At 45.4% G+C, this 19949-nt stretch overlaps 1 protein-coding gene across 2 annotated transcripts in view; it reads left to right on the forward strand.

The window, feature by feature from the left end:
• Nucleotides 1-19914, forward strand: part of UFC1 (ubiquitin-fold modifier conjugating enzyme 1) — a 20631-nt gene extending 717 nt beyond the window's left edge. Inside the window, exons 2-7 of one of the 2 annotated variants that reach the window (XM_025359394.1) lie at nucleotides 14483-14677; nucleotides 17547-17614; nucleotides 17851-17914; nucleotides 18167-18243; nucleotides 18669-18759; nucleotides 18960-19914. In XM_025359394.1, the coding sequence (XP_025215179.1) occupies nucleotides 14555-14677; nucleotides 17547-17614; nucleotides 17851-17914; nucleotides 18167-18243; nucleotides 18669-18759; nucleotides 18960-19040 (504 nt within the window). In that variant the 5' untranslated portion in view covers nucleotides 14483-14554 and the 3' untranslated portion in view covers nucleotides 19041-19914. Of the gene's footprint in view, nucleotides 1-14239; nucleotides 14678-17546; nucleotides 17615-17850; nucleotides 17915-18166; nucleotides 18244-18668; nucleotides 18760-18959 lie in introns of those variants that run through there. The other variant, XM_025359307.1, reaches the window with a different exon arrangement.
• Nucleotides 19915-19949: the final 35 nt, after the last annotated feature.

Here is a 19949-nt window from a genome sequence, read left to right on the forward strand (position 1 = left end):
ACAGAGGTGTGAACAATTTTATGGCATTTTAGATCGCTGCGTGCAGTGTGAAGGATGAATTGAGGGGACAAAATGAGAATCAAGGAGAGCAGTTGTGAGGCTCTTTTCCAGGCGTCTGCCTGTGAAAGGGAGAGTGCGGATGGGGAGATACAGATTGGATTAAGAGGTACCAATGTTGTGACTTGGACAACTGGGGAATAATGATACCATTTTCTTTCTCGTTTAGGGGGAGATAATGAGTTTTAGGTGCCCCTGGGATATTAGCTAATGTGGGTTGGGAACCCAAAAGAAAGGTTTGAGGTCTGTGTGCATGTGCATATAGATGGCTGTTGAAGCCATGAAATGGGCTGGAGAGAAAGATACCTGCATTTGCAGAATAGGTTGAGGGAAGCCGAAAACAGAACACTGAGAAGGGGCAAACCGAAAGGAAAGAAAACCATAGAGAACTATCAAGGAAACTGGTTAAAGCGTTTAGTGTAACAGAGAGAAAGTAAAATGTGAACTAAAATATATCCATCAGGGCCGGGCGTGGTGGCTCACACCTGTAATCCCAGCACTTTGAGAGGCCGAGGTGGGTGGATCACTTGAGGCCAGGAGTTCGAGACCAGCCTGACCAACATGGTGAAACCCTGTCTCTACTAAAAATACAAAAATTAGATGGGTGTGGTTGCACATGCCTGTAATGCCAGCTACTTGGGAGGCTGAAGCATAAGAATTGCTTGAACCCAGGAGGCAGAGGTTGCAGTGAGCTGAGATCGCACCACTGCACTCCAGCCTGGGCACCAGAGCAAGACCCTGTCTCAAAAAAAATAAAATAGGCCTAGCACTTTGGGAGGCCATGGTGGGCAGATCACTTGAGGTTAGGAGCTGGAGACCAGCCTGGCCAACACGTTGAAACCCCGTCTCTACTAAAAATACAAAAATCAGCCAGGTATGGCAGTGCGTGCCTGTAGTCCCAGCTACTGGGGAGGCTGAGGCACAAGAATTGCTTGAACCTAGGAGGCGAAGGTTGCAGTGAGCTGAGATCGGGCCACTGCATTCCAGTCTGGGTGACAGAATGAGACTCTGTCTCCAAAAAACTAAAATAAAATAAATAAAATGTATCTATCAGATATTGCAACAAGGGCCAGGCACAGTGGCTCACACCTGTAATCCCAGCACTTTGGGAGGCCTAGGCGGGTGAATCACTTGAGACCAGGAGTTGGAGACCAGTTTGGCCAATGTGGCAAGACACCATCTTTACAAAAAATACAAACATTAGCTGGGCATGGTGGTACACACCTGTGATCCCAGGTACTCTGGAGGCTGAAACACAAGAATCATTTCAACCCAGGAGGCGGAGGTTGCAGTGAGCGGAGATTGCACCACTGCACTCCTGGCAACAGAACAAGACTTTGGTTTTCTTGTAAATAAATAAATAAATAAATAAATAAAAAGGCTGGGTGTGGTAGCTCACACCTGTAATTCCAGCACTTTGGGGGCCGAGGTGGGCCGATCACCTGAGGTCAGGAGTTCGCGACCAGCCTGGACAACATGGTGGAACTCCCACCTCTACTAAAAATACACAAATTAGCCAGACATGGTGTCGGGCACTTGTAATCCCAGCTACTTGGGAGGCTGAGGTGGGAGAATCGCTTGAACCCAGGAGGCAGAGGTACAGTTAGCCGAAATTGCACCATTGCACTCCAGCGAGACTCTGTCCCCCCAAAAAAGATATTGCAACAAGGAGGTCATTTAGGAAATTTGGAGAAAGCTGTTTTGTAGTTATGGTGGATAGAAACCAGATTGAATTGAGAAAGCACAACATATAAAGACAGTTTTTTCATGGTGTTGATGTAAAAAGGAGACTAATGGTAGGGTATTGCAGGAGGGAGAATTCCAAAGAAAGGGAAGAAGTTTTAGGTATCTGTGAGATAGCTAGATAGATATGTCCTAGTGGCATGTTTAATATACAGATCTAAAACTTAAGAGGAACATATAAGTGGAGGAAAAAAGCAAGCACACAATACATATGACACATTTACACATGCATTAAAAAATTATGAAGAGTGGGCCTAGGAGGAATGAGACATACTTTTCATTGTACATCTATCTTTATTGCTTGAAATTATTTTTCTATGCACATCTTATAGAAAGCTACTTTTTTTTTTTTTTTGAGACAAAGTCTTATTCTGTCACCCAGAGTGACAGTGGCACGATCTCGGCTCACTGCAACTTCTGACTCCCAGGTTCAAGCAATTCTGCTGCCTCAGCCTCTCGAGTAGCTGAGACTACAGGCGCATGCCACCATGCCTGGCTAATTTTTGTATGTTTAGTAGAGACGGGGTTTCATTATGTTGGTCCGGCTTGTCTCAAACTCCTGACCTCATGATTCACCCGCCTCGGCCTCCTAAAGTGCTGGGATTACAGGCATGAGCCATGGTGCCTGGCCAGAAGGCTACTTTTTAGAAAGTCCTATGATCTATAGGCCAGAAATTCTGAAACATCAACCTTTCAGTGATAATTGAAGCCATAGATTTGGATAAGCGCGCCAGAAAAGAGCTGAGGGCTAAGAAGAGTGCTCTGGGAAATTCCAACATTTAAGGCACAAGTAGAAAAAGAGCCCTTGGAGAATCTTTGAAAAGGAACAGTGAGTGAAGAAGAAGAAAACCTGGGCGATAATTATCACAGAATCAAAGGGAAGAGTGTTTCAGGGGGGTGGATGTTGAAAGTGTCAGATGTCCCCAGGAGGCAGCTAATAGGAAAGGTGCTTTTACCTCTGAACCTAGGTTTCTTGGAAGCTTAGCACAAGAGTCAAATCCAGATCTTGAACCTTTCCCCAAGTATCACTGGGCAGTACAACCCCCAGGCTATTCTGCCCTTATGCATCACGGCTGCCAGTCCCAGTCTTTCAGTGAGTCTTCAAGTCAACATCAGCCAGTGCTGGCACCATCAATCTTAGTACACGCAAGAATGCTACCCTGGCTGGGTGTGGTGGCTTACACCTGTAATCCCAATGCTTTGGCCAGGAGTTCAAGATCAGCCTGGGCAACATAGTGAGAGACCCCATCTCTACAGATTTTTTTTTTTTTTTAATTAGCTGGGTGTGCACTTCCCTGTAGTCCCAGCTATTTGGGAGGCTGAGGTGGGAGGATCACCTGAGACTGAGGAGTTTGAGGTTGCAGTGAGCCCTGATGGCACCATTGCACTCCAACCTGAGTGACATAGTGAGACTCTGTTTCAAAAAAAAAAAAAAGAAGAATGCTACCTTCTTCCAGTCCTTACTATGGCCCTGAAGCTGCCATCAACAAAAACCTGTTTTCCTAGAAAAGGTGAAATTAAGGAATTGAAAGTGGGAGTATTAGTTTGAGTTGGAGGTCAGGAACTAACTGTAGTTTTCATGGATTTTTCTAAAACCTCCCAGGGTGATAGTAAGAGCTGGCACAAAGAGAGGTTATTTAATAGGTGCTGAAGGCTGGGTTTGGAGGATCACTTGAGCCCAGGAGTCTGAGTCTGCAGTGAGCTGTGATTATGCCACTGAACTCCAAAAAGAAAAAGAAAAAAAAAGGGTGCTAAGGGGCAGTAAAGCCAGATGGCAGAAGCTTCAAAGGGAGAAGAATTTTTGCAAGAGGATGGAAGCACAGTGGTCTGAAAGTAGCAGTGGGTAGCGAAGAGAAAGCTGATACCTTGCCACCCCTTCCTACAGGAGCAAGAATAAACAGCCTCTAGAACGTTGAAGGGAAAAGGTGTTCATTAATTGGGAAAAGTCAAAAATTTCTACCTCACCTCTGACCATGTTTTCCTCTATACCCACTGGAATGCTTTTCTTTTGTAAACAGCCTCCCTTATATATTCATTGTCTTCGCAGATTGCTCCTTAGCTTTTCCTAAACTTTTTCTAGAGGAATAGCCATCAGGACAGAGGTAGCTCTGATGTGTGAAATGCAGATGTAATCCATATAAGCCCGCAAAAAAGGCAGACACAGGCACTACTTCTTAAAGTAGAATAATATTCTCTCTCCATATGCATATTCTGAAATGGTTTGACACCTAGTAGTCTTGGCACTGTGATGGTAATTCTTTTCCATGAACCCACCTTTCCTCTCCAAACCTAACCCAGTTCCATTCAGAGGATTACAGAAAGCTGAGGATTGCCTTTTCTAGTCATAGTATGATGTCCAGTCTGCTTATTGCAGCCAATGGGGAAAAGAACAGATCGCTTTCTTCATTGAGAATGGAAAGCTTAGCTGGGCATGGTGGCTCACACCTATAATTCCAGCACTTTGGGAGGCCGAGGCAGGAGGATCACTTGAGGTCAGGAGTTCAAGACTAGCCTGGCCAACATGGTGAAACCCCGTCTCTACTAAAAAAATACAAAAATTAGCTGGGTGTGGTGGTGGCATGTGCTTGTAATCCCAGCTACTCGGGAGACTGAGGCAGGAGAATTGCTTGAACCTGAGAGGCGGAGGTTGCAGTAAGCCAAGATCATGTCACTGTACTCCAGCCTGGGCAACAGAATTGAGCTCTGTCTCGGGAAAAAAAAAAAAAAAAAAAAAAAAGGAAAGCTGAAGGAAGGGCTGAGATTTGCCTTCATTAGGCCTTCCAAAGTAATCTCTCTTCCCTTACAGGACTCACAGAACGCAGTTCTTTTCCCCTGGGGCCAGACTTCAATGACCAAATTTTCCAAATTCCAAACATTGGGACAGTTGCCTGGCCAGCTGTTCCTAAACTAGTCAGTTTATTTGGAGGGATGTTTTCTGCTTGGGGAGGCCTGGAAGTTCACTCTTTCAACATGAAGCCATAAGATCATGATGCCAACAAAGAGAGCTGTGCAGATTCCCTGAGCTAAGCCAAAGGGACCTCCTGTGTAGAGATGGGCACCCTCATGTCCATCACTGAGAAAAAAATATTTCAAACAGTTTAGGGTTTTTCGTTAGCTATACCTAGATTGCTGTTCCTCCTTAGCTTAAACTATACATCATCTGTACAGTTAAAACAAAAACTTCATCTCTTGCCTTATGAACCACCCTCTCCTTGATTCAACTAAAAACTTGGGAGAACTTCCTCTGAGAAGATTGAGAACGCTGTGTAGAATTATCTTGTGGAAGTCCTCTGCTTGTTATGTTTCTTCCTTTACATTAGTTCGTATCTCTTCCTCAGCTGAGAAAACATCCCTCCAGCTTTCAAAGACTGGCCCCTTCAGTTCTACCCTGATGCCCATCCTTTTCTACTTATCAAAACGCTACTCCCACAGTTACCTCTTCCTTCACTGGAATCTGTAACCTGGAACCCTTAAGCTGTCTCTCCACAAGCTCACATTTCCACTGTATCCTTAACTGTAGTTTTCAACTCCCTGTAGTTCTCAGTAATTAGAAAGGCCTTTTTACTATCCTTAGATAAATCTCTTTGTAACTTCCACTTATTGGTTCTGTTTTTTCTCTCTGGGTCAACACATCATAGCCACATGTCCCTACTAAATATTTTTTTTGCAAGTCAGTGGTAGAGTAAAGTTTAGAGTAAAGCAGATCTGTTCTCTTTCTTGATCTGAATACTCTATTAAGGCTGCTTGTCCTAGTCCATGTTCCTTCCCAGCTCTACGAGATTAATCTTTTCAAACCAGATATTCCCTTAAGGAAGTCTATATCTTACTAGCACTAGCCCCTTGTCACAAGTATCCTCTTGACTCTTCCAGGGCCACTCGGATCCCTGTGTCCCTACCAGAGCTTTACTCTTCGGCTTTACCCTGCAGGGACTTGCTGACCTGATGATCTGATCTACTTCTTGGTTTCCTATTAACTCTAAGCTGCGGCAGTTACTCATTTTCATCCAGGCATTATACTACTGACTCCTCCTAATTTCAGTTCAGATTCGAACCTAGCTGTAAGTCCTTAGCTAGAATTCTGGCTTCTATGGCTCCTAAATAAAAGAGTAGGGACCTCAGCCATGCACGGTGGCTCACGCCTGCAATCCCAGCACTTTGAGAGGCTGAGGCGGGTGGATTGCTTGAGCCCAGGAGTTCAAGAGCAGCCTGGGTAACATGGCCAAACCCTGTCTCTACAGAAAAAAATACAAAAATTAGTCAGTCATGGTAGCATGTGCTTGTAGTTCCAGCTACTCAGGAGGCTGAGGTGGAAGGATCACTTGAGCCTGGAAAGCCGAGGTTGCAGTGAGCCAAGATCACACCACTGCACTCCAGCCTGGGTGACAGAGCCGGACCCTGCTGCCTCAAAAAAAAGGAAAAAGAAAAAGAGTAGGGACCACAGTCAGTTGCTGAATCCTAATGATCTGCTGTTCAAGTCTCCTCAACCTATTCCCTTTTCTTCATTCCCCAGCTCTGACCCTCACTAATATGACAGGCAAGTTCCTTAACTTCTCTAAACTTGTTTTCTTATCTGTGAAAGAAATATAACATCCACCTCACAGATCATTGTTCTAATGATTATATTAAATGATGTATAGAAAGTGTTGCACAGGTCCTAGTGCTCCATAAATGTTACCTAATATTTATTATTGTATTATATATAACAAATTTCACCAGGTTTCAGAAATTCAGCAGGCTCTTTATCAGTGACTCTCTGCTGCCCCCATGGGGATGACTTTTTCCAAGTCATTGGTTATTCCAAAGACGGTAACATAAAACAACCCTGTCTCACCAATCCCACCAGTTAATTAGAGATTAACCAATTTTTCTTTGGGCGGTTGTTCAATTAAATAAAAATGCTCTTATATTCTAGACCATTCTCTAACTTTTTATTTTTTATTTATTTATTTTTTTTGAGACAGAGTCTCGCTCTGTCGCCCAGGCTGGAGTGCAGTGGCGCAATCTCGGCTCACTGCAAGCTCCATCTTCTGAGTTCATGCCATTCTCCTGCCTCAGCCTCCCAAGTAGCTGGGACTACAGGCGCCCGCCACAATGCTCGGCTAATTTTTTGTATTTTTAGTAGAGACAGGGTTTCACCGTGTTAGCCAGGATGGTCTCAATCTCCTGACTTCATGATCCGCCCGCCTCTGCCTCCCAAAGTGCTGGGATTACAGGCATGATCCACTGCGCCCAGCCTAATTTTTTCAAATAACATAACAGGCCGGGTGTGGTGGTTCATGCCTATAATCCCAGCACTTTGGGAGGCCAAGGCAGGTGGATCTCTTGAGGTCAGCAGTTTGAGACCAGCCTGGCCAACATGGAGAAACCCCGTCTCTACTAAAAACACAAAAATTAGCTGGGCATGGTGGCAGTCGCCTGTAATCCCAGCTACTCCAGAGGCTGAGGTGGGAGAATCACTTGAACCCTGGAGGCAGAGGTTGCAATGAGCTGAGATCATGCCACTGCACTCCAGCCTGAGCAACAGAGTAAGACACCATCTCAGAAAAAAAAAAAAGATGCACTGCATCTATGATGTTCTCCTAATCTGTTAATCTAGTAACACTGACAAGAAAGGAAACTCATTGAGTCATTTATTTTTAGTTTAGTTTAGTTTAGTTTGAGACTGAGTCTCACTCTGTTGCCCAGGCTGGAGTGCAGTGGCACAATCTCAGCTCACTGCAACCTCTGCCTCCCAGATTCAAACGATTCTCCTGCCTCAGCCTCCCGAGTAGCTGGGACTACTGGCGCCTGCCACCACACCCAGCTAATTTTTGTATTTTCAGTAGAGATGGGGTTTTACCATGTTGGCCAGGCTGGTCTCGAACTCCAGACCTCAATTGATCTGTCCGCCTTGGCCTCCCAATGTGCTGGGATTACAGGCATGAGCCACCGCGCCAGGCCTGAGGAAAATTTTTTAAAAATAATTGGGACTGTTATGGTGACACCACCACCAGAAGCTACAAGCAAAATACTGATAAACTCAACCTCATATGTGAAAATTTTTCGCATTGTTTAAAATACTATGAACAAAAGCAAAGACAAATAACAAACTGGGAAAAATATTTACTACTCATCACAAATGGCTAATATCTTTAATATTAATATTTTTTAAAAAATACAAATCAGATCAGGCACAGTGGCTCATTCCTGTAATCCCAGTACTTTGGGAGGCCGAGGCGAGAGGATCTCCTGAGTCAGGAGTTCAAAACCAGCCTGGCCAACATGGAAAAACCTGTCTCCATTAAAAATACAAAAAGTGGCCAGATGTGGTGCAGGCACCTGTAATCCCAGCTACTTGGGAGCCTGAGGCAGGAAAATCGCTTGAACCTGGGAGGTGGAGGTTGCAGTGAGCCGAGATCGCACCACTGCACTCCAGCCTAGGCGACAGAGCAAGAATCTGTCTCAAAAAAAAAAAAAAAAAGCTGGGTGTGGTGGCTCAGACCTGTAATCCCAGCACTTTGGGAGGCTGAGGCAGGTGGATCATGAGGTCAGGAGATGGAGACCATCCTGGCCAACACAGTGAAACCCTGTCTCTACTGAAAACACAAAAATTAGCCGGGCATGGTGGCGGGCACCTGTAGTCCCAGCTACTCTGGAGGCTGAGGCAGGAGAATCGCTTGAACCCAGGAGGCAGAGGTTGCAATGAGCTGAGATTGTGCCACTACACTCCAGCCTGGGCAACAGAGCAAGACTCCATCTCAAAAAAAAGAAAAATGAAAAAAAGATTGGGCATGTTGGCTCACACCTGTAACACGCCCAAATCCCAGGACTTTGGAGGCCAAGGCGGGTGGATCACCTGAGGTCGCGAGTTCGAGACCAGTCTGACCAACATGGAGAAACCCCGTCACTGCTAAAAACACAAAATTAACTGGGCGTGGTGGTGCATGCCTGTAATCCCAGCTACTCTGGAGGCTGAGGCAAGAGAATCGCTTGAACCCCGGAGGCAGAGGTTGCGGTGAGCCGAGATCGCGCCATTGCACTCCAGCCTGGGCAACAAGAGCGAAACTCCGTCTCAAAAAAAAAAGCAAATCAGTAAGTAAAATAAATAATAATTTAAAAGGGGGAAAGGAGGTAAGACTTTACAGAAAAGAGCTGGGTGTAGCATGCACCTGTATGTAGCTGCTTGAGAGGCTGGATCCCTTTGAGCCAAGGAGTTCGAGACCAGCTTGGGCAACATAAGGAGATTCCATCTCTAAAATAAATGAATAATAATGAAAGAATGTACAAAACAGGAAATACAAATGGATACTAAACATATGAAAAGATAGTAGGCGAGGTGCAGTGGCTCATGCCTATAATCTCAGCACTTTGGGAGGCTGAGGTGGGCAGATTGCTTGAGCTCAGGAGTTCGAGACCAGCCTGGGCAACACGGCGTGAAACTCCATCTCTACAAAAATATACAAAAATTAGCTGAGCATGGTGGCATGTGCCTGCTGTAGTACCAGCTACTCGGGAGGCCGAGGTGAAAGGATCACTTGAGCCTAGGAGGCAGAGGTTTCAGTGAGCTGAGATTGCACCACTGCAGTCCATCCTGGGTGACGAGCAAAACTCTGAAACATAGGTTTCACTGTATATTCTTTTGTCCTTTTTAAATTTGGGGCAGGTGCATGTATTACCTACTCAGAAGTAAATATTTTAAAACCTAATGTATATAAAAGTTTGTTCTCATGTTCTCATATTTGTGCTTTCCCTGCTCCCTCCTTGCCTGCGTGTTTAATGTATTCATACTAAGAGTTCCAGTTCAAAGACCATCAGCCATATCTGATTCTCTCAGGCATAGTTACTCAGACAGTACTTTGTATATCTCCAGAATAGGGATTTCTTATTTTATAGTAATTGTCACCATATTAGTTTCTCCTACCCAAAGAGGAGGTAGAGATGAAGTCCCATTAATGGTTACATGCAAAGTCTGTAGTTCCAAAATCCCTAAGGGTGATACCAATACCACAGAAGGTACTGTGCATACCTCAGCCCATTCAAGGGAGGGGGTTAGAGTCCCTGAAGCTCTACTGTGCTTAATGCAGAACCACCAGGCTTTCCTTGTGTTTTCAGAAACAGGTTCAGTATTGATCACTGTCTGCCATTTAGGGCCTGCTACTGCTTCCAATCCCTCAGATCCCTGCTGCTAATTTAATATTGGTCTAGCGATGGTAGAAAAGTATATCAATTGGTTAAGTGTGTGACTTCTAGAGCCAGGCTGTGCTCTGGATTGAATTTCAGGTCTACCATTTAATTGCTATGTGATAGGGCTTTTTTTCATTCAACTTGTGCTTCAATTTCTTCACATGTAAATGAGGATAATGAGAGTACCCACCCCAGGGTTATTGCCAGAAGTAAAGGAGCTGATGTTTGTAAAATGTTTAGGACAGTACCAAACACATAATAAGCACCGTATAAATGTTAGCTTAATATTATAATTATTTTTACCAAGTGATTCTAAGTGTGAACCCAGTTTCTCATAGCATAAGAGACCAAGCTATAATTTACAATAATTCTTTGTTGAAGTCTCCAGGATAATTAAAGGTAATAACAAAAGAGAATAACTTCCAAAACTGGCTATCCATCTACACTAATCTTCTATAACATGGCTTCCTCCCTATAGCAAAGCCATCATTTCTTTCACCATTCTGAGTTATTTTCCAGCATATTAGAGTCCAGACCAATGCCTTAAAGAACAGAGGAGCTGGGCGCAGTGGCCCATGCCTGTAACCCCAGCACTTTGGGAGGCCGAAGAGGGCGGATCACGAGGTCAGGAGATCGAGATCATCCTGGCTAACACGGTGAAACCCCGTCTCTACTAAAAATACAAAAAATCAGCCAGGTGCGGTGGCGGGCACCTGTAGTCCCAGCTACTCGGGTGGCTGAGGCAGGAGAATTGCTTGAACCCAGGAGGCAGAGGTTGCAGTGAGCTGAGATTGCACCACTGCACTCCAGGCTGGGCAACAAGAGTGAAACTGTGTCTCAAGAAAAAAAATAAAAAATAAGGTGGTTTTCCAAAACTATGAAACAAAAACAACATGCAGCTTTATAAAGACAGCTTTTCTGGTGCTTACTTTATGTATCGAGATACTCATTGATGTTAAAAATATTGATTGAACATTTAATCTGTGGCAGATGCTATAGTAGGTTTTAGGAGCACAGCATTGAACAAGATAGATACACAATCCCTACCCTGATTGAGCTTCTAGGCTATCAAGACAATTATACAATTAATAAAGTGTGATGAGGATGAGTAGTTACCATAGAAGTATTCTCAGGGATAGAGGTCTTCTGCCTGCACTTGAACAAGAGCAGCGCTATATTGATTGTTTTTATAGTTTGGGACTCCAGGTAAGATTTTGTTTGTAAACCTGGCTTTACTACCATATAAAAGTTTGAATACTGCCATTTATTTATCTGAATTTTATCCTGACAGCCTATTATGTAAATGAATGGCGACTGTGTATATAGTTATAACCACATAAGCTTTTTTTTTTTTTTTTTTTTTTTTTTTTTAATTGAGACAGTTTCACTCTGTCACCCAGGCTGGAATGCAGTGGTTCAATCACGGCTCATTGCAGCCTTGACCTCCCAGATTCAAGTCATCCTCCCATCTCAACTCCCCAAGTAGATGGGGACACAGGTGCACGCCACCACATCCAGCTAATTTTTAAACTTTTCATGAAGACGGGGGTGTCTCTATTTTGCCCAGGCTGGTCTCGAACTTCTGTGCTCAAGCAATCCTCCTCCCTTAGTCTCCCAAAGTGCTGGGATTATAGGTGTGAGCCACCATGCCCAGCCTTATAAGCCTTATTATCCTCATTTTATAGTTGAGAAAATACAGTTAACAGAGTTAAAGAACAGAGTTAAAGTAACTCTTTTTATTTATTTATTTATTTTGAAACAGAATCTCGCTATCTATGGTGGCTCACTGCAAGCTCCGCCTCCCAGGTTCACACCATTCTCCTGGCTCAGCCTCCCGAGTAGCTGGGACTACAGGCGCCCGCCACCACACCCACCTAATTTTTTTTGTATTTTTAGTAGAGACAGGGTTTCACTATGTTAGCCAGGATGGTCTCGATCTCCTGACCTTGTGATCTGCCTTCCTCGGCCTCCCAAAGTACTGGGATTACAGGCATGAGCCACCGCGCCCCGCCAACACTCTTACTCAATATTATACTGGAGGCTGAGCACGGTGACTCATGCCTGTAATCTTAGCACTTTGGGAGGCCAAGCGGGGTGGATCACCTGAGGTCAGGAGTTCAAAGCCAGCTTGGCCAACATGGTGAAACTCCATCTCTACTAAAAATACAAAATTAGCCCAGTGTGGTGCTGCACACCTGTAATCCCAGCTACCCAGATGACTGAGGTAGGAGAATCGCTTGAACCCAGGAGGTGGAGGTTGCAGTGAGCTGAAATCATGCCACTGCATTCTAGCCTGGGTGACAAGAGTGAGACTGTCTCAAAACAAAACAAACAACAACAACAACAAACAACTTACTGCCACAGGCTGGAATGATTCACTGAATAAACTGAAATAAATAAAATAAATATATTTTTTAAAAATTTGGTCTTACTTTGACCCCCAGGCTGGAGTGAATTGGTATAATCTTGGCTCATTTGCAATCTCGACCTCTGGGGTTCAAGCGATCCTCCTGCCTCAGCCCCCAAAATAGTTGGGACTACAGGTGCGTGCCACCACTCCAGGTTAATTTTTGCATTTTTTGTACAGATGGGGTTTTACCACGTTGCCTAGGCTATTTCCAAACTCCTGGGCTCAAGCCATCTGCCCACCCCGGCCTCCGAAAGTGCTGGGATTACCTGCGTGAGTCACTGCACCTGGCCAAACAGGATATTTAAATCCACAATTAATGTGTTTAGGGTTCAAGCGATTCTCCTGCCCCAGCCTCCCAAGTAGCCAGGATTACAAACGTGCGCCACCATGCCTAGTTAATTTTGTATTGATAGTAGAGAGGGGTTTCACCAGTCAGACTGGTCTGGAGCTCCTGACCTCAAGTGATCCACCTGCCTTGGTCTTCCAAGGTGCTGGGATTACAGCCTTGAGCCACCGCGCCAGCCAAACAGGATTTTAAATTAAAGCCAAAATTGCCAGCGCGGTGGCTCACGGCTGTAATCCCAGCACCTTGGGAGGTCAAGGCAGGGGGATCACCTGAGATCAGGAGTTCAAGAACAACCTGGCTAACATGGCGAAACCCGGTCTCTACTAAAAATACAAAATCGGCTGGGCGTGGTAGCACATGCCTGTAATACCAGCTACTCGTGATGCTGAGGCAGAAGAATCACTTGAACCTGGGAGGCAGAGGTTGCAGTGAGCCAAGATTATGCCATTGCAACTCCAGTCTGGGCAACAAGAGTGAAACTCCGTCTCAAAAAAAAAAAAAAAGCAAAAATTAATGTGTTTAGATTTTAAGACCAACTGGAATTTATTTATTTATTTTTGAGACAGAGTCTCACTCTGTTGCCCAGGCTGGAGTGCAATGGCCAATCTTGGCTCACTGCAACCTCCCAGGTTCAAGCAATTCTCCTGCCTCAGCCTCCTGAGTAGCTGGGACTACCGGCGCGTGCCACCACACCTGGCTAATTTTTGTATTTTTAGTAGAGACGGGGTTTCACCATGTTGGCCAGGCTGTTCTTGAACTCCTGACCTTGTGATCTACCCGCCTTGGCTTCCCAAAGTGCTGGGATTATAGGCGTGAGCCACTACGCCCGGCCTTGGAAGGTAACATTTTGCAAAAGGATTACTGAGTACTGTGTGCCATCCACTGGGGTTAGAGAGACAGGATTCCTTCCTAGATTAGTTAATTCCAGATCAAAACATGTCTAGGGGACTGGGCCAGGTGGCTCACACCAGTAATCCCAACACTTTGGGAGGCTGGGGCAGGAGGATCGCTTGAGCCCGGGAGATGGAGGATGCAGTAAGCTATGATCGTACCAATGTACTCCAGCCTGGGCAACAGAGTGAGACACTGTCTCAAAAAAATAAATAAATAAAAAAGTCTAGGACTCAGTGAATGGCTAGACTAAGGCTCAAATCTTGCAGTGATGTGTCTTTTGATTCTGCATGGTTTCTAATCTTTATCAGGAGTTAAAAACACACTTTAACAGGATAACTGCATCTAGAGGAAAAGTTCTTCGTAGAGGAAACACATGAACTGCTCGTTTTAGGAAGGCAGTGCCTTGAAAAGTGCCTTGGGGTTGGGGGCTGGGGGAGAGATAGCTTTAGGAGAAATACCTAATGTAAACGACGAGTTGATGGGTGCAGCAAACCAACATGGCACAAGTATACCTATGTATCAAACCTGCACGTTGTGCACATGTATCCTAGAACTTAAAGTATAATAATAATAATAATAAAAAGAACTAACTAAATGAAAGTGCCTTGAGCAGCCTAAAGTTCTAAGAGCTTTCCAAGTTTGGGAAGGTGTCCGGGTTTTCTGCGATTACTTCTCTGAGCATGAACGGAAGTTACCCTTTGTGCCTTCTGCGGTGATTTTAATGATAGGTGTCATATATAGGTCTGAGTAATCTGTTTACATTCTGTTCTTCTCGATGCACTCACAAGCGGGTAACTAGGTGACAAGAAAACAAAGATCTTATTCAAAAGACAAGTCTTACGGCAACCCAACGTCTCATATTCCCATAGTAAAGATGGCGGCGCCTTGAGGTAAGCTACAGGCAACACCACTTCCGCGTTTCTCTTGCGCCCTGGTCCAAGATGGCGGATGAGGCCACGCGACGTGTTGTGTCTGAGATCCCGGTGCTGAAGACTAACGCCGGACCCCGAGATCGGGAGTTGTGGGTGCAGCGACTGAAGGAGGAATATCAGTCCCTTATCCGGGTTAGTTGTGTTTCTACAGTCTAACGCGTAGCAGAAGGGTTGGGAGACATCAGGTGTCCTCAATAATACGCTCCGTGTGGAAGCCGCTTCCGGTTTTTAAGTTTAACGCCCAAATTCATAGAAATGGGACTGTTGCGGGGTTCGGGGACTTAGGAGGGATGGTGGGGAGAGGGCAAAAAAGACTCAGGTGAGTTTCACAGTGGGGCCAGACCTTGCGGCTAAAAGCAGCAGTTATTTTAGGGATACGCTTCCCCGGAAGGTGACGTGTCTCCCCGGCTCCAGGTGTTTGTTCAACTGGATGTAGGAGAGGTGGTCAGAAATCCTCAGGGCGCCAACTCCCAGTCCCCATCTCTCTGCGCCCTCTTTAACTCTTCACTCTTTTTTTAGGGAGTCTCGCTCTGTTGCTAGGTTGGAGTGCAGTGGAGTGATCTCGGCTCACTGCAACCTCCGACTCCCGGGTTCAAGCGATTCTCCTGCCTCAGCCTCCTGAGTGCCTGCCTACAGGCACGCGCCACCACACCCAGCTAATTTTTGTAGTTTTAGTAGAGATGGGGTTTCACCATGTTGGCAAGGATGGTCTCGATTTCCTGACCTCATGATCCTGATCCACCCGCCTCGGCCTCCCAAAGTGCTGGGATTACAGGCGTGAGCCACCGTGCCTGGCCTCACTCTTCACTCTTTCAAATCACGTTAGGGCTGAAAATTCAAGTAGGTGTTAACTACAGAGAGTTGGGGAGTTTAGCTCATAGTTAGAAACGCTCTTAGCTCTGTCTCTTCTGTGGAAGGTGAAAAAAGTTTGTCTTCCTTGTAGTTTCTGTCTGCTTCAAAGACCAGCAGTTCTAGTTCTCCTGCCTCATGTATTCATTCACTAAAAAAACCAAAAAATTACTGTGCACCTAGGGAGGAGATACCAAGCCGAATAAGGAGGAACTTACTGAGGTAGACAAAACCAGATCATTATAATACAGTGTTTAAGTGGAGAAAGAGACAGATGAGACAGATATGGATAGATATAAAACGAGAAATGGCTAGGATGGTTTTTGTTTGTTTTGTTTTGTTTTGTTTTGTTTTGTTTTGTTTTTGAGATGGAGTCTTGCTCTGTCGCCCAGGCTGGAGTGCAGTGGCTCTATCTCGGCTCACTGCAAGCTCCGCCTCCCGGGTTCAGGCCATTCTCCTGCCTCAGCCTCCCAAGTAGCTGGGACTACAGGCGACCACCACCACGCCGGCTAATTTTTTATATTTTTAGTAGAGACAGGGTTTCACCCTGTTAGCCAGGATGGTCTCGATCTCCTGACCTCGTGATCCGCCCGCCTCAGCCTCCCAAAGTGCTGGGATTACAGGCATGAGCCACCGTTCCTGGCCATGGGTAGGATGTTTTGAGAGCATAACGGCAGATATCCAGTTTGCATTTGGTCAGGGAAGGTTTCCTGGAAGAGGTAATGCTTTAGCTGAAACTTAAAGAGTAAACATAAGTTAGCCTGATAAAACGTAAGAGTAGAATGACATTCAAGCCAAAAGGAACAGCATGAGCAAAGGCATAGAATCTAGAAACGGCACAGGCACCGCCATGATGTGTTTGAAGAAACAAAGTAGCTCAGAGTTGTTAGAGCATCAAATGTGAGGCAGAGAATGGTAGACAAAGCTAGGAGACAGGTTTGAGCACTTGAATTTTCTCTTGGAGGCTTTGGGATGCTGTTAAAGGATTTTAAGCTGAGAAACAACATGGCCAGGTTTGGGTTTAGATCAGTTGCATTGGCAATAAGGGGAAAATACAATTGACAGGGACAAGACTGAAGGTAATAGACAAGTTAGGAGGCTGTCATTAATCTCAGCAAAACAAAAGGCAGTCTAAACTAGGCAGTTGTGAAGATAGAGAGGAGAGGTAGATTTGAAGAATATTCAGAAGGTAAAATTAGCAGGACATCATGGATTAGTGTAGTAAGGGATAGGGAGGGTCAAGGATGATTCCCAGGTTTTTGCCCTGGGTGAATGCTCATACTGCCACCTGAAATTCATACTTCAGGAGGATAATTCTGGAAGTGTATCTGAAGAAATATTATAAATTCCAGATGGAAATGCTGAGTTTGAAGTACCTGTGAAATGAAGGTCAAACTGTCAACATACAGTTGGATACTAAAGGCTAAAGTTCTGAGGAAAGAGCTGGACCAAAGATAAAAATCTGGGAGTTATTAGCATGTGGGTGCTAGTTGAAACCAGGACTATATGAGGCTAGAAGGAAGGGAGTTACCCAGGGAAGGAATCTACCATTAAATGAGTTGTGGGCTGAGGGCAGACACTATCAGAGAAGTGAGAGAAGAATCCAGATGATATCTTCAGGTCTTTTGTGCTTGCTAAATTGAGTGAAGCCCAAACATTCTGTTCTCTGTTCTGGACAAAACCCCACTTACCAGTATAGCCTTGTCTTCAGCATTGCTAATGTTAGAAAAATTAGGTAAACATATTAAGAAAAAGTAACCGGCCGGGTGCAGTGGCTCACGCCTGTAATCCTAGCACTTTGGGAGGACAAGGCAGATGGATCACCTGAAGTCAGGAGTTCGAGACCAGCCTGGCCAACATGGCAAAACCCTGTCTCTACTAAAAATACAAAAATTAGCCGGGCATGGTGGTGCATGCCTGTAATCCCATCTACTGAGGAGACTGAGGAAGGAGAATCGCTTGAACCTGGGAGGTGGAAGTTGCAGTGAACCCAGATCGCGCCACTGCACTCCAGCCTGTGCGACGGGAGCAAGACTCCATCTCAAAAAAAAAAAAAAAAAAAAAAAAGGTAACCACATACTTTTCTTTTGAGGAGAGGGGGACCGCCCTTGGCCCTAACTACTCTCTCAAAGACCTCATTCTCTGCTTTCAGTATGTGGAGAACAACAAGAATGCTGACAATGATTGGTTCCGACTGGAGTCCAACAAGGAAGGGACTCGGTAGGTAGACCCTCCTGGGAGGTGTGGGGTGGGAGTCTTATATGAGTTAGGCAGTTTGGTATCCTAGCGCCCACTACCAAAGCTGCCCTGTCTCATGTTAGCTGTCTCCACTCCCACAGCTCCAGAGTTCCCCAGTTCCCATCCTATGAGTCTCCCAGGCTGGTGGCCTAAGCCAAGTTGTCATTTGAGTATTGGAAGAATAGGCAAATTGGACTGAGGTTTGGTCTTTGTTACAGGTGGTTTGGAAAATGCTGGTATATCCATGACCTCCTGAAATATGAGTTTGACATCGAGTTTGACGTGAGTGTGATAGAGTGGGAAATATGAAGGTTAGTAGAAGGGGAGGGATTAGATGATTGGTAACAAGATATCCTTTCTTGAGCATAAGCATAAGTTATAGTTACTCATCTCCACGTCCAGAATCCTGGTATGGATGTACTGCTTGGGGAGTTTTACTTAACATTTCAGTTTAACCAAGAAATATGTATGTCTGATTATATTAGTTCCTTTCTATCCTGATTCTGTTTTATTAAGGTTTTATACTTTCTCCAGATTCCTATCACATATCCTACTACTGCCCCAGAAATTGCAGTTCCTGAGCTGGATGGAAAGACAGCAAAGATGTACAGGTAGGACTGAATAGGAGATGGCAAAGAGTCAAAGAAGGCCTTAAGGAAGAACTTCGTGGCGGGAGGGAGATCATCAGGAAAAATAGCTAATGGATGCTTGGCTTGATGTCTGGATGATGGGATGATCTATGCGTAAATCACCATGGCACGTTTACCTGTGTAACAAACCTATACATCCTGCTTGTGCACCTCTGAACTTAAAAGTTGTAAGGAAAAAAAAAAAAAGGAAGAACTTTGGAGGCAGAGATTTTTCCAGGGTCTGCTGGCCTAGTGGGGTGCCAGGCCCTCCTCTGCTGAGCCTAGGCAAAGTACTTAGCTGACATTGTTCTCAATTCTGATCACTAGTAGTCTTCCTATGCCCCCGAGGCTGCTGTGCTTTATGGTAAACTTTGCATGTCAACACCTTCTTCATGTCCCTCTCATAGGGGTGGCAAAATATGCCTGACGGATCATTTCAAACCTTTGTGGGCCAGGAATGTGCCCAAATTTGGACTAGCTCATCTCATGGCTCTGGGGGTAAGTTTTGTGTATTTGGCATAAAAGGAGGAAGAGGGGCTTAGGCCCTGAGCATTATAGGAAAAGCAGCTAAGAATAAAAGGAATAACAGTGTTGTCCCTTAAGCATGTCCCCCCAGAATCTGTCTCCAGGAGGGAGCTTCTAATGGAATAAGAAGCATTGACTGGTAGTAATCTCACAGGATTTTCCTTGTATTGCAGCTGGGTCCATGGCTGGCAGTAGAAATCCCTGATCTGATTCAGAAGGGCGTCATCCAACACAAAGAGAAATGCAACCAATGAAGAATCAAGCCACCGAGGCAGGGCAGAGGGCCCTTTGATAGGCTACGATACTGTTTTCCTGTGCATCACATTTACCTAACTGCTTCCCCGGACACCCTCCACCTCTAGTTGTTACTAAGTAGCTGCAGCAGTCATTGCTGGGGGAGAAACAAACAAACACCAACCAGTATTGCTACTTAGTTTCTAAGGCTGCACAGGGAAGGGAAAGACTGGGCTTTGGACAATGTAGAGGTAATTTATATCCGCCCCTAGGTGGAGCAACATGCGATCCTGGAGGCATGGGGGTAACTGAAAGTGAGTACATAAAGTCTTTCTGGTTTCTGGAGATAACCCATCAATAAAAGCCGCTTCCTCTGGTAGCCTGTGGTTCTCATTGGGAGCTGTTAACATAGGGCAAATGGGCTAAAACCTGAGGCACATGAACAGCTACGACGGGTTGGGCTAGGAGGGAGTCGGAAATAGGGGATGCTGTGGTCAGGAGTGGGAATGAAATGTTGACTATTCCCCCTGCTGCTCAGATCTGCCTTTGTCCTTTAGTGGTAAGCCATGCTTCGCCCTACTGTGTTAGCCTGCAAGAAGTGGTTTTGCAGGACCAGCACTTCCCGCCCTCCAGGGATCTTCCCATTCCTCTGTGAAGTGCTAGATGCTTCCCCACTGGTCTGCGGGCTGGACCCAGGCCTGCAGCTTGCCACACTTGCACCCCTGCTGTTTGGGAATGATCTGTGCTATAAGCCTCGCAGCCATACTACGACTGTCAGATCTCCATCCCTATAGGCTACAGGATGGGGCGACGACACCCTATACCTCAGGGACTTGCTTTGGAGTCATGGATTAAAGAGCACTCTGGGCAGCGTTGAGAACTAGCGACCCTAAACTTGGCTGCGTTTCCATGGTGTCGATCGCGGAGCC

The sequence above is a fragment of the Theropithecus gelada genome, chromosome 1 (genome assembly GCF_003255815.1).
Source record: "Theropithecus gelada isolate Dixy chromosome 1, Tgel_1.0, whole genome shotgun sequence".
NCBI classification, from domain to species: Eukaryota; Metazoa; Chordata; class Mammalia; order Primates; family Cercopithecidae; genus Theropithecus; species Theropithecus gelada.